Genomic DNA, 15,329 nt, shown 5'->3' with positions numbered 1-15,329 from the left:
TTGGCTATTTGTTGTGATGCACCCGCAAATAGAAGCTGCGTCTAAGCTCCACCCGTTCTTGCCGCGCCTCCACGCACGCAAGTCAGCCCAGGGCACGTCGCCGCCACGCGCTCTCGCACGCATGGTGCGTGGTGACGTCGCGGCGGCGCGGGCGCCATCCCGGAAGCGCGAGCAAGGCCGCCAGATGTGCAGGTGCTGCTGCCACCGACGCCGGGGCCGAGTTCGGGGTGGGCCTGGGGTCGCAGGGGCCTCTGGGGAGCCGGGCCGGGTCGGGCGCGGTCCTCGGGTTGTAGCGGGGTGGGGCGCGCCGCTGGCAACATCTGGGCACCCCTCCTGCGCACAGGCCTCAGTTTCCCCGTCTGCGCGGTGGACGCGCGGGCGGCGCCATGGGTCGAGTCTGGATCCGAGGCGCGGGAGTTGGGGCCGCCTGTGTTCAGGCTGTGCCGTGTCTCCCGGAATCGGGCGTTGACCTGCTTGGGCCTCAGTTTCCCGCTTCACAGGGGCGGGGCATGAGGGGATTTGTGAGCCCCGCCCCGCCTCGCGGGTTTTGTTGAGCTTGGGCAGCCAAATTAAATTCTGTTAAATGACTTGGGTGGAGTTGCGGCGCCTCTCCGCATTGGTGTGTGACCTGAGCCCACCCATGGGAGTCTTAGGTGCCCTCGGAGATGCCCTTGTAGGGGAGACTGGGTATTAAATGAAGTGCTGTATAAGTGTTTGTTCTGTATTCTTGGAAGCACTAGGGAGGCCCTCATTAGAATACTGATTCCCCGGCCCTGTCCTAGGATTTCTTCACACTCCACTTGGAGAAACTGACTGCTCCGAGCCCAGCACCTCTTATCACTATTGGTTTTAGTCCCCACAGACAGCATTGTGAGATTCTGACTCTTTGTTATACCTATTTTCTGGGTGAGAAAACGGATCTAGGAAGTGAGGTGACTCTCCCAAGGTCACACAGCCTCCCTCTCTGCGTGTGTCCCCCATAAATATATTTGGAGCAGGGATCAGAGCCCATGCTGGGTCATTTCCACTCTGTATGTGGGCCAGATTAGCAGTTAGTCAGGGAAGGCTTCCTGTGAGAGGCAGCTGGTGGGGCAGTGTGCCTTGAATCCCTCAGCCCTCACATCTGGGAGCCAGAGACAGGAAAGAGCCCATCTTTGTAGCAGAACCATTTCCCACAGGTCCAAATCCTGCACCTGCCAGGCTCTAGCTGTGGGCTTCCCACCACATTCTGTCCTTTGAGAGCCCAAGTGTCCTTTTTTTTTTTGCGGTACGCGGAGCACAGGCTCCGGACGCGCAGGCCCAGAGGCCATGGCTCATGGGCCCAGCCGCTCCGCGGCATGTGGGATCCTCCCGGACCGGGGCACGAACCCATGTCCCCTGCATCGGCAGGTGGACTCTCAACCTCTGCGCCACCAGGGAAGCCCCCCAAGTGTCCTCTTTATACATGATCTTCTTTGGAAATGTGGAGGGTGTGGGTGTCCATGCCTGGTACATAGAAGGAGCTCAAACATGGTGATTGGGGAGGGGGTGGATTTCATCAGGTGTGGCAGTTTATCTCCAGAAGGCACGTAATGGCTGCAAACTGATAGCCAGATTCTGGGCACAAATAGATACGTATTCTTGGCCTCTATGGTGTTGGGGTAAGAAAAATATTAGTTGCTAACATTTGTAAATGAGGCGATTTCACAGGAAAAAGAAATCCATATTTCAGGTTTATTTCTGGAGACAATCAGAAGTCTGGCAGGACCAGGTGCTGTAAGAAGCAGCTGTCCTGTCACAGGTAGCTACTGAACGTCAGAGTCACACATTTGTGGATCCTGTGGTCTGTGGGCGTTTGAGTTGTGACCCATGTTCACTGGCTGTGTGACAACGGCCTAGTTCCTCAGTCTTTGAGCCTCAATTTTCTCATATATAAATAAGGATGGTAACAGTTGCCAGTGTTTGAAATTGGTGTCTTGTTTAGTATACAGTAGGTGCTCAATAAAGAGGAGGGTAGTTAAGTGGGCTCTGAAGGCCCTTCCTGATCCTGTGTGTGAATCTTAACCAATTGCAAGTGGGCCTTTCTGTCGGCCATTAAATGTGCAGACCTCAGAGCCAAGCTATGTCAGGATTCTGGGTTTTTCCTGAACCCCCTTAGGAGGGTCAGTGCTGAAGCTGTGGTCCCTCCTGCCCTAGCATGGTCCAGGAACTCCCCACCTGCTGGGATGGCATCTGTGTGCCAGGGAAGCTGGGAGCCAAGAGCCACAGAGCCATCTGGGTTGCTGGGGCCCACAGCCTGGCTGCCAGTGCCTGAAATTCTTGGCTTTAACTTGCTGATATAAGTCTAGCTTCAGAGCTGAGTTTGAAAGGTTCTGTTTGCCTTCATCAAACTAAATTCTCGGGCAATTCCTTTCTGTGAACAAGGTTCTGGGCTGGGCTCTGGAGACAGAGCAGCGAGCAAGAAAGTACACACGCCTCTGTTCTATTGGAGCTAATATTGCTGTGGGGGTGACAGGCAAAAGGGTTAACTGATAACTAAGATAATTTCAGGAAGAGATGAGACAGTGGAGCAACTAAAAAAAGGTGAAGTGATGAGTGACCAGAATAGGGGTAGTCATCATAGACCTCTTGGGAGAAAAGGCATTGGAGGGGGTGATGATTTGAGGGGGCAGCCAGGAGGAGGGGGGCAGATCTATGCAGGAGGAAGGTGCCTGTAGCTTTGGGCACATGGAGAGGGGCGGGTGTGGAGGTGGGAGGGGTGATGGGATTGTGATGTGCTTGGGTGCAAGTTATAAATAGGAACTCCTGTGGTTCTCGAAACACCCCCGAGTTCCTGGCATGACAAAGCTGAGGCTCAGGTGGCATGACCCACTTACGGACAGGTGGCCTGTGGGGTTCCCAGCCCCTCCTCTCCATCCCACCTCCCCCCACTTCCTGATGCAGACTGAAAACACTTTCTTCCTGCCTGTTTCAGGCAGCGGAGGAGGAGGAAGAGATGGACCCCCCGGACTCGGCCTCGAGGGTCTTCTGTAGCCGCATCCTGAGCATGGTGAATGCGGACGACGTCAACGCCATCATCCTGGCCCAGAAGAACATGTGAGTGGAAGCCAAGGGCCCTCGGCCCCCGGTGTGGGAAGGAATCCACTTGCTGGCCAGCATTCTTGCCCTGCCCGCCTCTACCCTGGGCCCACACTGGTGATAAAATGAAGGAAATGAGCAAATCTGCTGGCTGGCTCCAAAGTAAATTCCTTCCTGGTCTGGAGGCGAGGCCTTGGCACAGGAAGCAGGGCTCTGGGACAGTTTCGCAGCTGCGGACAGTTTGGCGGGGACCACAGCGGCTCCTTTCCCGAGGCCTGGGGTGGGGAGACTTGTGGGGGGGATAAGGAAGGAACTGCTGGGGGATTTAAGGGAGCCAGTCGGCTCACTTCCTGTTGGGAACCTATTCTCTCAGAGCCTAGGCTGTCTCTGCAGAGCACCCAGGGTCACTTGGAAGGGCTGTCAATGGCCTTTGCCCTCTTTGGGGCTTGGCACTGTGGCCACCATAGCCTCACCCTAATTCCGGCCTGCTCTGTGGGGAAGAAGGGCTGACACAACCTTTGGGGGGAAACATGGTCTCTTGGGGCTTTATTTTTGTGTCTTTAAGCCAAAGGCTCTTCCTTCCATTTACAGCACAGCACAGACCTGATACCTTACCTTTCTTGCCCTGTGACAGGGGTGCTGGATATGTCTGGGTCTCAGCAATACCCATCTCCCTCCTAGGTCTTTAGTTCAGATTCAGACCTGACCCCGGGGAACTCCCAGACCGAGGGGAGACAAAATCAGACTTGAACCTTCCTGGCCTCGGGGTGTCAGGGCTGGGCCAGAGAAAGAAGCTGGGGCTAGGGGAGTCAGAGTGTCAAAGAGTCTACTTGAGGGAGAGGGTTAAGGCTACATGAGAAGGGTACACTTGAGTAGGATTTTTGAGTAGGGTTTTGAAAGTTGAATAGGAGTTTGCTAGCTGGCTCAAACACCAGGTAGGACTCCACAAGTCAAGGGAATGGTCTACGCAAAGGTCATGGAGCAGGAAAGGGCCTAGCAGGATCAGTTGGCAGGGACCTGGAGGCTGAGCAGAGGAGTTGGTGCCCTTTTTCCGCCACCAGGCTGGACCGCTTTGAGAAGACGAACGAGATGCTGCTCAACTTCAACAACCTGTCAAGTGCCCGCCTGCAGCAGATGAGCGAGCGCTTTCTGCACCACACAAGGACCCTGGTGGAGATGAAACGGGACCTGGACAGCATCTTCCGCAGGATCAGGTGGGTGCTTGGCCCTCCAGTCTCTGCCTCCTGCTCTGAGCCTCTAAGCCTGAAAAGAGGGTTCCTCCTCTTTTCAATGAGGGCCGTCCTCTCCACGTAGCAGGGCGGTGGGGAGATTCAGCTTGTTTTACGAGGCTTTATTGCACACTTAGTATTGGAGAAGATCTGAAAATCTTGGAGTTTCTGAATTTAAATTTTATTCCTTTTTTGAAAATGCAACATAGTGCCAGACCCATAATGCAAAAGGCAGGCAGGAGCAGACAGTGAAAGGCTAGCCTCGTGTCCCCCTTGGCCTCCACCCAGGACTTCTCCCAAGAGGAAAGTGAGATTGCCAGGTTTTGTGGGTCCTTCTCAAGCTGGTTTCCACGAGGACAGAGAAAGACGATGTCCAAGTCCCCAGCCACATAGAATGCTTGACACAGCCCCCGGAGCTCCTATCACCACTGCTGCCATTAACAACTGCCGCTGGGGCGCCCAGGCCTGGAACAAGCTGGTACTACAGCTGTATTTCTGGCTGACGGTGCCGCTTCTTCTTTTCCGGGGGCAGCCACATCTGCTGGCAGAGCAGGTGCCACAGATTGAGGGCAACATGTTTCCTTGGAGCATGCTCTGTGCAGAAATCACAAGACAGGCCGGATAAATCCTTTATCAAAGCGTATCTTTTCTGGGGCATCTCACCAGGCTGGTTGCCCACGTGTGGTGTTGCAGGGGTGGGAGTAGAGTAGGAACCACAAGGGTTGACACCTTTTGTGTGTATCTGTGTCAGTCAGGAAGGAGATAAGTGTGTCCACCCAGGCAGGGATGCAGCAGCAGTGGTACTTCGGGGGGGGGGTTTGGGGGGGACAGTGCTGGCTGGCCATAGTCAAGGGTGAGAGACTGCTCTGAAGAGCCTTTTGTAATTCTTTGTAAACAGAACTGCCTTACTTCAGGTAAAAAGGAAAAACCAGCAGGTTAAAAAGGGAAGCAGGTGCTTCTCTGTGAAGTTCAGTTTAGTGAGTGCCAGTGTTCGGTGATTGGGATGTGGATAGTCAGCACTCCTGGCCCCCACAGACATCCTCACCCTGGGGATGGAGAGACAGGCTGGGACAAGTCACCCAGAGGAGTGCCTGTTGAGGCAAGGGGAAGGGAAGCTTCCTGGAAGGTTGTCCTGGTAGAAGAGGTTTAGACATGAGGCATTACAGGGGTAGAGGGCCCAGCCAGCACGCAGAGCCAGCACCAAGGACACGCAGAAGTTGGGTGACAGCTGGGTAGCTGCCATCCGTCCTGGGGGTGGGAGGTCTGCTGGCTGAGCGCCCAGTCCTACCTCCAGCCCTGGAGCAGAGTATGACAAGCAGTGAGGGGGAGGTTCCTGGCCTGCACCGGGCCCAGCCTGCACACTCTGCGGGTTCAGCCCTGTGTGCCTTCCCTTCCCCTGCAGGACACTGAAAGGGAAGCTGGCCAGGCAGCACCCGGAGGCCTTCAGCCGTAAGTGTCACCCAGAGCTCCTACATCCCGTTTCTGGGCTCTGTGCCCTTGGATGCCAGGGCCCTCAGCCCAGGGCTGGCTTCTGGAAGGTCACCTCAAGGGCTGACACCAAGCCCGGGCCCTAGTGGGCAGTGGGTCCAGTAAGACCTGGGGCAGGGGCGGGAGTGCTGGCCTGATCTTCTTGGCAACCTGCGGAGCAGGTGTTGGGATGAGAGTCTCCTCCCTTGGGGGAGGTCACACGAGGGTATGTGGACAAGAATGATGACAGTCAGTCCTTAGCCCAGTGAATGTCACGTACCCCTACGAGCCAGGCTGTTACCCACAACCACCTATGAGGTGGGGACTGTGCCCAGAGGGGCAGTGACGTGTCAGAGGAAGCACAGCATCCCCCATGCTGAGCTTCAGTTTACCCAGTCTGCAAAATGGGCCAACAGCTCCCCAACTCCAGGGCCGCTGACCACCACAGGCATAAAGGCAATGCTGTCATTCCCAGTTTATAGAGCAGGGAGCCGAGACATGGGCAGGTGAGGGGCCTGGCCCAGGTGACACAGTCAAGAGGGCAGAGCCAGGCTCAGACTTGCCCCCAGGGCCCGCGTAGGCCTAACCCCAGAGAACCTGAGTCTTTACCTTACCTCACCTTAAAGAGAGGCCTCTCACCTGCTTGGGCCTCAGTTTCCTCATCTGTAAAATGAACCAAGTTATGTCCCATGGGGTGGGGGTAGCTGTCAGGGGTCCCGGGCCCAGTTAATCCCTCATCACAGTGCCTGGCATGGTGACTAAGCCAACTCCTGGGCCTCCTTCCTCCAGACATCCCGGAGGCGTCCCTCCTGGAAGACGAGGATGAAGACCCCATCCCGCCCAGTACCACAACAACCATTGCCACCTCGGAACAGAGCACAGGCTCATGTGACACCAGCCCCGACACAGTCTCACCCTCCCTCAGCCCCGGCTTCGAGGACCTGTCCCACGTCCGGCCCGGCTCCCCTGCCATCAATGGCCACAGCCATACAGATGACGAGGAGACGCCGGGCGAGTAGCCCTAACTCCCAGGAGCTCGGAGGGGTCTCAGGGCAGCAGCGGTGCCACTGCCCAGATGTCTGAGGTGGCAGTGGGTAACCCTGCCTTGAGACAGTCAGCTTTGCCACCCTACTCTGTCATTTGGGGCTCACTGGGGGACAAGGCTCCTTCCCTGGGGTATGGAATTCCTGGGGATCTATCATTCCCCCTCCTTCCTCACTGAGAACGTCTCTCTTCTGTAGACCCCTCTGCCAGGCCAGGGGATGACCAGTCCAGCTGGAGTCGGGTTGGGCGCAAGGGAGCTTTTCCAGAGCCAGGCCTGAGGTCTGCTCTGAGCAACACCTAAAGGTTTCCAGAGACCAGAGCCAGATGTCCTCTGCCCCAGCACCCTGGTCAGGACCTCCTCAAGGTGGCCAAGCACTGTCATGTCTGAGTTCACCCCAGCCCACTCCTGTGCCTACTCATTCTGGTCTCCTTGCCCCTTCCTCCAATGACAGTATTGAATACTTTCTCCAGTCATCTCAAGGAGGTTTCTGAGACAGTTGTAGAAGCCTCAAGGCAGAGATTAGCCATCCACTCAGCACCGAGCCTGGTTAGGCCCTGTTTCTCGGACCAGAGGTGTGGACCCTGAGGGCCCAGCAGGCTTCTCCTGGGGCCTCCATGGAGCAAGCCGAGCCACCTTGGAGAACAGAGTTAAGCAGAATATTTTTGTACCCGATGTTTACAGATGCTGTTGGGAAGTTATCAATAAAAAGACTCTGTTACTAAAAAGGGAAGGGTGCACCTAGCAGTGGCTTCCTTCCATCCTTGGGCCCAGCAGTCCAGAATGGGGGCAAGTGCTGGATGTGGGACAGGATGGTTATGGACAGCCAGGCACCATTGAGCTGGAAAGAAGTGGGCTGCTCTCCTTTGAGTGGGAGTCTCCAGTGGTGGCAACCATAATAACCCCACTTCCTATCACCAACCAGGCCTTCAAATGTGCTGTTCCCACTGCCCACAACATTATTCCTTTACCTCCGTGAGTAACTCCTTCTCCAAATCTCAGCCCTAAGGTGGGCTCCTCAAGGAGCTAGGGTCTCATTCCCCATCAGACACTCTCACAGAGTCCCCTCATCTTTGGAGCACTTAGAAATTACGTTATTAAAGGCCTCTTCCCAGACTTCAGAGTGTCTGCTTTTGCCTGGTCCATAGGGGGCGCCGGGAAGTGTTCAAGGAAATAAGGTACGCTGCCAAACCCACAGGTAACTTCTCAGTTCTCACCGCTTTCCGGCGCCCAGCACTTTTTAGCCATCCTTGAGTCTTCTCCGTCTTATATCCTAAACAGACCCTGGGTCCCACCCCATTTCCTTGGGTGAATGCACCAGCCCCACCTGCTCTCCGTGCTCCTGTACGGACCCGCCCTTTAATCCATCTGTGCACAGCGGCCGGCCTCCAGTGGCTCCAACACGTTCGGCCCTTACGCCGCCTCCTGCCTCGACCCTTGCGTCTTGGACCCGCAGACCCTCTGCTTAATGCCTCCACTTTAGCACAAAACAGTTTCCCCTACTCTGTTGAAATATTTCCGGAGCACCCGCTACGTGCGGGCAGTCTTCAGGGGGCCTGGAAACAGCAGGCAGAAACACCAGGAAAGGTGCGGCATTATCGTACGTGACCCGACGGGCGGAGCTCACACCCCGAGGCAGGTGGGCACCGGTCGCCCACAGGCGCCGCGGCTTCGTGCGCCCACACCCAACAGGGGGGGCGGGGCCGAGGGCGGGGCGCGGCGCGGATTGTGACGCAGACGCGCAGCGTGCTCGGTGCGCAGGCGCCCTCGGCGGCGAATCGGCGGTTTCCGGTTCAACGGCCCTCTTTCTCTTCAACGAGACAACGGAGCAGGTCGGTGATGGCGGACTTGCGGGTTGGCCCTGGGCAGGGTTGGGCGGTAGCCTGCGGGGGGCCAGGCAGCGGAGGGGGCGGCCTGGAATCCGTCTAGGTGAGCTAGGCCCTGTGGGGCGGCTTAGCAAGGCACCCTGGGCCGGGTTCCGAGCCCGAGTTGGGCCCCGGGAGGGAAGCCGGCCTTTGGAAGAGGACCCTGCCCGCTCCGCCGGTCCCAGCTATCTGACGAGGCTTTGGGGCGAGGATGTGTCCTTCGGGGCAGATCCGATTTAATGGGGAGGAGTATTAACTGTAACTTTGTCTCGTGGCGCACACTCTGTCAGTCCATTTAAAAATATTAAGCCTTTGAGCTGGGTCTCTACCCGTCTCCTTTTCTAAATCTGTAAGGAGAGTCTGGTAGTAGCAGCCATTTTCTAGACTTGGAAAGTGAAAAAACAGAAATACCTGTGTAAACAAGTATCAGGCACGTGGTTGGCAGTTGTTACTTATGGATTGGATCAAAGGCAGGAAATGTGGTCTGAGGATTAGGGCGTAACCCAGAAGGAAGCCAAAGTTTTGGGTGTCTGTGCTTGCAATTAGGAGAAGGGACTGTAGGGAGGAAAGCGTGTGGGGGGGATGCTACTAAGATGGGATTCCCACCCCGGCTGCAGGAAGAGCGGGGGCTGGTGGAGGAGAGGAAGGATGGGACCTCCAGACCGTTCTTGGCAAGGTGGTGCCGTAGACCTGTACTTTTCGTTCCATCTTCAACGACGAAGCTGCTGGCTTGGAGGGTGGAAGGAAACAGGCTCTGGGGCGGGCCTGCATTTGAAGTCGATGCTGGAACAGGGCTGGCAGGAACTAAGGCTGGCCAGCCTGTGAGCTCGGGCTGCTCAGACCTTCAGTGCTCACCATTCCATCCGGCCATTCTCCCCCCTCTCTCGCCAGCAGACGCAGAGATGCAGATCTTTGTGAAGACCTTGACGGGCAAGACCATCACTCTAGAGGTCGAGCCCAGTGACACCATTGAGAATGTCAAAGCTAAAATCCAAGACAAGGAGGGTGAGTTGGGTTGGGGCTGTGTGCTCCGCAAAATGGGGTCCCTTCAGCCCTGGGGATGTGCTGTCCTGTGTGGAATGGGTGCTTTGGACAGATCTCAGCCATGCCAGTGCTTCCCCTGTGTGATCTTGGGAAGGCAGCTTGTCCTCTCTACCTCATTTTCCCTTTTGACAGTTTGGGGGTGATCCTGGCACAGCCCTGTGGAGGGAGGGGAGATCTGCCGGTAGTATTCTTGCCAGAGCTTTAGTAACTGAAGTGCTCTCTTCTTAGGCATTCCACCTGACCAGCAGCGTCTGATTTTCGCGGGCAAACAGCTGGAGGATGGCCGCACTCTGTCAGACTATAATATCCAGAAAGGTACAGGGGTGGGGTGGCTAGACAGTACCTCAGTGAGGCCTAGGACCCAGGATGGGGCCCTGACAACCTCTTCAGCACTGGGAGGGGGCTGTAGAGGAGGATTGTTCTTAAGGTGAGGATCACATAGGGCTAGGGAGTATTGCTTTGTAAGGTACTGTTTCCATCGCTGGAAAGCATCTCAAGATCTCCACCAGGATTTCCAAATGGCGATGGTTTCTCATGTTCTTATTCACTTTTTTTCTTTAATTCTTGTGTTTGTGTTTCTCAGTGTGATAACTAAAGAAAATCGGCACCACTTTTTGCAGCAAAAGGTTTAAATGTCTTACCTAGGAAAATAAAAGGTCGTCCTCGCACCACTTAGAAATTGCCTTGCCTTTGGGGAAACCCAGGTGGACACCACTGTTGATGTATATTTATATTAGTCTCAGACTCCCCGAGGACTGGTGGGAAATGACAAGGTGGAGGTTCTGTGGGGTGGGCTGGGCTGGTGTGTCCATCTACACATAGAACGCCCAACGGATTCCGATGTGTCCCTGCCACACGTGAGAAGCTCTGGTCTGCAGGGCACTGGAGGCTGCCCTGCACCTGTGGGACTGAGGTGGTGAGCCTAGGCTCAGTCACTGTCTCTCTCTGCCCTTCGTTTCCTATAGAGTCCACCCTGCACTTGGTGCTTCGTCTGCGAGGTGGCATCATTGAGCCTTCCCTTCGCCAGCTCGCTCAGAAATACAACTGCGACAAGATGATCTGCCGCAAGTGTGTACTCTTCAGATTGGGGGTGTGGGCTGGCCCTGGTGGGGGTCGGGATGTGCCCTCACCACTCGCTCGTGTCCTCGCACAGGTGTTACGCTCGCCTGCACCCCCGTGCTGTCAACTGCCGCAAGAAGAAGTGCGGCCACACCAACAACCTGCGCCCCAAGAAGAAGGTCAAATAAGATCCCTCCACCGGCTTCTTCTTTGCCCGCAGGGTGGCCTCCTGCCTAAGCCCCATGGCCCTGGGGCCTCAGTAAAGTTTCCCTTTCGTTGACTGAAGCAGTAACTGGTGTCCACGTGGTTGGTCTGTCCAATGGGGAGGTGGCTGAGGTGCGGGCATCTCCCTGAGGGACTTCCTGTCACTGAGTTCTTCATAGCTCTTGGGGGTCCTCTGTCCTGGGTTCCAGTTGTCTTACCTGTAAAGTGGGCCATGGTCTCTGCCCTTCATGTCTAAAGTTGTCATAACCATAGCACAGGCAAGTCTCACTCCTGGCCCTCTGCCACATAGCCTAGTGAGCCCACCCATCTGGATTTTGTCATCTGTAATATGGGAATAAAGACCTCAGCCTAGGGACTGGTGGGACCTGGTCAGGCACATTAACAACCCTCACATCTGGGGCCTGGAGGTGTTCAGATGTAGGTGGATGGCGGGGTAGGAAGGAACACCCCACCTAGTGTAAAATACCTGTTCTCAATTTTGACTGACCTTTAGGAGCTCCTGGGTCCCATCCAAGACTGATGTCTGTCAGGTGAGGGCTTGTAGTGCCCTGACAAGGCCATGCTTCTATTTGTCTTGGGGTGACTGGGGCTTCCTGTAGGTGACAACGCAGGCCTAGACAGTGATGCCTGAGAACAGCTGAATGCCTGAGAACAGCTGAGACCTGGAGTGCCAGCTAAAGGCTGTCACTTCAGGCCTCAGTTGGGTTTCATTTTTGTCAGTTGCCCCCTCCTCCCTAAGGCCAGGCCACCACCATCTTTCTGGTCTACCCTGTGTCCACTCCTGGAGGAGGAAGCTTCCTGAAGCTCAAACTAGGCAGTGTATGTCCAGCTCCCAGGCCTTCTCTGTACTTAATAGGAACCCTCCCACCCCCCACCCCTGACCTCAGCCCTGCACCAGACTCCCACCTCAGGGCCTTTTGCACAGCCCCCCCACCTTCAGAGCAGTTCACACAGAACCTGTGGGTGCCAGTGACTTGAATTCTCCAGTGTCAGAACCTACGTTCAAATCTCACTCTTGTCACAACCTCGTGGCATTAGATGATGGCTATCACTTACTGGATTCAATTTTCTTTATCTTAGTGGGGATGGGATGTGAGGAAGTGAAGTCGGGTTTTGACATAGCTGCATAGAAACAAGCTGAAGGACAGCCTTGCTGTATACAGAGCCGTACATTTAAGGTCGAAAACGTTAAGGCAGGCGCTGGTCGGGAACAAGCACAGGGTTGCGGGTGGGCGGAGGGTGTCAGGCCCCCAGTCTTCGCTCCCCATTCTTCCCCCGGGGTCTCCAGGTTAGCTGGCCGCCACAAGCTGGCTCCAGAGGCCTCCGGGCCTGCAGGGGGCGCCAGGCGCAGCGGAGCAACCTGCTCCCGGGCGGGACCAGAGCTGCGCAGTCATGATCATCACTGAGGCCGCGACGGAGTCCGCTGTCCCCGCGGTGTCCGGTGATGTGGAAGCCACTGGAACCCCGGAGCGCGAGCAGCTGGTGTGGCCCTGGGTGAGCTCGAGCCCGAGCGGGGACAGGCGCGGGGCGGGCGGTGCAGGCACGGGGGCGCCGGCTTCATACCCTAGCCGTGCCCCTCGCCCCGTAGAAAGATGCCGCGATACGGGCGCTTGTGCAGCGCATCCACCAGTTGCAGGCTGAGCGCGCGCAGGCCTTCCGCCGGCTGGATGAGTAAGTGAGCGCGTAGGGGAGGGGAGGTGTCAGCCCCCCAGCCCGCTCCGGGGATGGACGTGCCTTGGGGGAGGAACTGGGTCCCCACGGGGCCGCGGTGTCAGAGGTGGGGCGGGATTTGCGGGGAGACCAGATCGCTCCCTTCCGCGTGCGCAGGGGTGGGCCCGTCTTGGGTTACCCTGCGGGAGTCAGAACGTCCTCCACACTCTGGGGTTTAGGGGACACTTGGAGGGCTTTCAGGTGGTCGATGCGGGTGCAGGGCCTGAGAGCCGGGGCCGTAGCCTCAGGATCCCCGCCTGCCGCAGAGGCCACCGACAGTACCTGAGCAGCGGCCCGCCCTACGACTTTCCGCGCTACCGGAGCACAGTACACGAGGTGACCCAGGCCTTCGCCGCCGCCTCGCGGGAGGTGCTGGCGGTGGAGGCCGAGCTAGCCGGACCCCGAGCGCAGCCGCTGCTTGCGAGCCACGTGCGCAGGCTGCAGCAGCTGGAGGAGACGCGCCTGGCCACGGTGAGGTCCCGCCCCCCGGCCATGTATCCCCCTACTCCACGGCTTGTCTCTCGGGCCTTGGCCCACTGTGTACCCCTTGGGGGAGGGGCCAGATTCCGTCCCCTTGAACCCCGCCCCTGGCGCCCCAGCACCCGCTCTTCCTGCCCCACCTCAGTCATCCACTAAGAGTTCACTGGAGAGTCTCAGGGTTAACCCCCTCCTGTCCGCCCCCACTTTTCACCCAGATCTTTAGTCCCAGGACACGCCCACCCTATCCCAGACCCCGCCCCTACAATGCTCCTACCCGCCCTGGCTTGTCCCAATGCCCCAGGCCAGGTACTCAACCCCCTGCTGATTGGGGGCCTTGGATTTCCAGGCCAGGTCCCCTTCCGGGTACACCCTCGATCCCAGCCTAGGTTCTGGGCCTGTTCCTCCCGCTAGGGATCCAAGGCCCAGGCTACTCTGCCTCTACAGGCAGTCCTGACCAAGATACACTACCATTCCCAGGTCAGCTCCACGCGAAGCCACGCCCACATCACACTCTACGCTGGGATTCCCAGGCCACGCTGCTGTAGAGACCCAATCCCAGTCTAGGTTTTTGGCCTACTTCCACCCTGGGATTGTAACTCCCTGGCTGGTCCCTGAGACTCCGCCTACTTCACAACCCTCACAACCCACCCACCCCCGCCCCCGCCCACCTATCCCTGGCTGAGATTTCACCACTGTTCCCCTTCCCCGCCTACGTGAGGCCATGCCCATGTTGCGCTCTGCACTGATTCTAGGGCCCGCCCACTCGGCCCCTCTCCTCAGGAGCCCCCCTAAACCTAATCCTAGATTCCTCCTGCGCTAAGTATCGACCCTTGAGACTCCCGCCTGCTGTGGCCCCACCCTTGCGCTGCCTTTCCTGGTGCTTCAGTGTCTCTTCCTCCCTACTATGTGGGAGGGCAGGGCGTGGCCTCTGCCAGTTGTGACATCCTCCTTGCTGCCTATTCCCCAACCAGGTGGCCCTGCTGCAGCTGATGGGGACACCAGAGCTGACTGGGCAGGACAACCTGCAGATGCACCGGCTGAAGATGAAGTGAGCACCGCCTCCCAGTGGGCTGACCATGCTAGATTTGCACATGCACCCTTGGGCACCCACCCCCAGCCAGGTGCGCCCCAGGGCTGGCAAGGGCAGATCTGCACACGACCCTTAGGGTGTGCACGCCAGAGTACTCACTTGGTGACTCCTAGATGTACTACACACTCCCCCAGCGCACAGGCTGTGCAGTTTCACACCAGACTCGCTGTGCATTCCCAGGACACAGCTGTGCACCTCATACACACCAATCCTGCTCACATGGCTCGACTCCGAGCTTGGACATGGTCGCCCAGGCCCCACCAGGCACACGCCTGCACACTCCTGCCTTTGGCCCCCCAAGCGCACACATGTGCACACCCACTAGACATGTGCCACCGTCACCCTGCACACCTTCCTGATGGCACACACCCACCCAAGATGGCCTTTTCTCTTGCCACTCGGGACCCGTGGGACCACCCATCCTCCCAGGCACCTAAATGGTCCTTCTGGCTGCTAGTGCTGCCTGGAGGTTTGGCGGCAGGCAGGAGAGCCTGCGGCTGGCTACAGCCCCTTCGGAGCTGCGCAGCGGCGGCTAATTTGCCCCATCTGGGTTTTATTTATAGTTCCCATCCACTCTTGTAGGGTAATTAAAACCATGGAAGCGATCAGCGATGTTCTCCAGGATCTCAGGTTTGATGCAGAATCTGCCGAGTGATGGTGGCTCCCCAGGGACAAGCCAAAGGAGATGGGAAATGGGGCATGCAGCGCTCTGCCCTGACTGCCAGCTGGCTGGGGTCATGCCCCACCGGACCACTGACCCTCTTCAAGTTCGCCTCACCTCTCATAATAAAGAACCTAAAGAACCTTTCGTCTGCAGCTGCTCCACTGTCTCTCTGTGCTGGGGTGGGATCCCACAAAGCCAGGGATGGCGGGTGCAAGATTCCCCCACTCCATGAGTGTAAAAACCCTGGTGTTTTGAATCACACTCTCCAAGGAGTTTGGAACCAGATATTTCAGATCATGGAGAAAGTCAGAAATTCTGGGAGGTCAAGATTCCCATCCCAACGGGTCATCAGGATTCCTCGTCAGTCCCCACCCTAGGCCACTCTAGCCCCAAACTC

General features: G+C 57.2%; 3 protein-coding genes across 11 annotated transcripts; all 3 read left to right on the top strand.

Moving 5' to 3' along the window:
• Positions 1–87: 87 nt before the first annotated feature.
• KXD1 (KxDL motif containing 1) lies at positions 88–7,523 on the top strand. The gene is made up of 5 exons (XM_082622235.1): positions 88–192; positions 2,954–3,075; positions 4,119–4,271; positions 5,689–5,735; positions 6,543–7,523. The coding sequence occupies exons 2-5, from the start codon at positions 2,975–2,977 to the stop codon at positions 6,770–6,772; spliced, it is 531 nt and encodes a 176-aa protein (XP_082478361.1). The 5' UTR covers positions 88–192; positions 2,954–2,974; the 3' UTR covers positions 6,773–7,523.
• A 990-nt stretch (positions 7,524–8,513) lies between these two features.
• UBA52 (ubiquitin A-52 residue ribosomal protein fusion product 1) lies at positions 8,514–11,055 on the top strand. Of its 2 annotated transcripts, none has more exons than XM_082622243.1 (5): positions 8,514–8,627; positions 9,555–9,665; positions 9,933–10,019; positions 10,670–10,772; positions 10,858–11,055. In XM_082622243.1, the coding sequence occupies exons 2-5, from the start codon at positions 9,563–9,565 to the stop codon at positions 10,949–10,951; spliced, it is 387 nt and encodes a 128-aa protein (XP_082478369.1). In that variant the 5' UTR covers positions 8,514–8,627; positions 9,555–9,562; the 3' UTR covers positions 10,952–11,055. The 2 variants fall into 2 exon arrangements, with proteins under 2 accessions (XP_082478369.1, XP_082478370.1); XM_082622244.1 differs by having other exon boundaries at positions 8,554–8,627; positions 9,552–9,665.
• Positions 11,056–11,210: 155 nt separating this feature from the next.
• Positions 11,211–15,076, top strand: REX1BD (required for excision 1-B domain containing). Of its 8 annotated transcripts, XR_014294160.1 has the most exons (6): positions 11,211–12,482; positions 12,577–12,659; positions 12,878–13,169; positions 13,656–13,742; positions 14,150–14,226; positions 14,851–14,867. XR_014294160.1 is itself a non-coding variant. In XM_082622233.1 (5 exons), exons 1-5 carry the CDS (start codon positions 12,381–12,383, stop codon positions 14,921–14,923), a joined length of 528 nt encoding a protein of 175 aa, XP_082478359.1. In that variant the 5' UTR covers positions 11,211–12,380; the 3' UTR covers positions 14,924–15,076. The 8 variants fall into 8 exon arrangements, 6 of the variants coding, with proteins under 6 accessions (XP_082478359.1, XP_082478355.1, XP_082478358.1 ...); XR_014294159.1 differs by lacking the exon at positions 13,656–13,742 and having other exon boundaries at positions 14,150–14,299; positions 14,851–15,076; XM_082622233.1 differs by lacking the exon at positions 13,656–13,742 and having other exon boundaries at positions 11,211–12,470; positions 12,965–13,169; positions 14,851–15,076.
• The last annotated feature ends 253 nt before the right edge of the window (positions 15,077–15,329 follow it).

The sequence above is a fragment of the Mesoplodon mirus genome, assembly GCF_964341445.2.
Source record: "Mesoplodon mirus genome assembly, chromosome: 5".
In the NCBI taxonomy this organism is placed as follows: Eukaryota; Metazoa; Chordata; class Mammalia; order Artiodactyla; family Ziphiidae; genus Mesoplodon; species Mesoplodon mirus.
The sequence above is the reverse complement of the archived record's forward strand: the minus strand, read 5'-3'. Positions and strand labels throughout refer to the sequence as shown.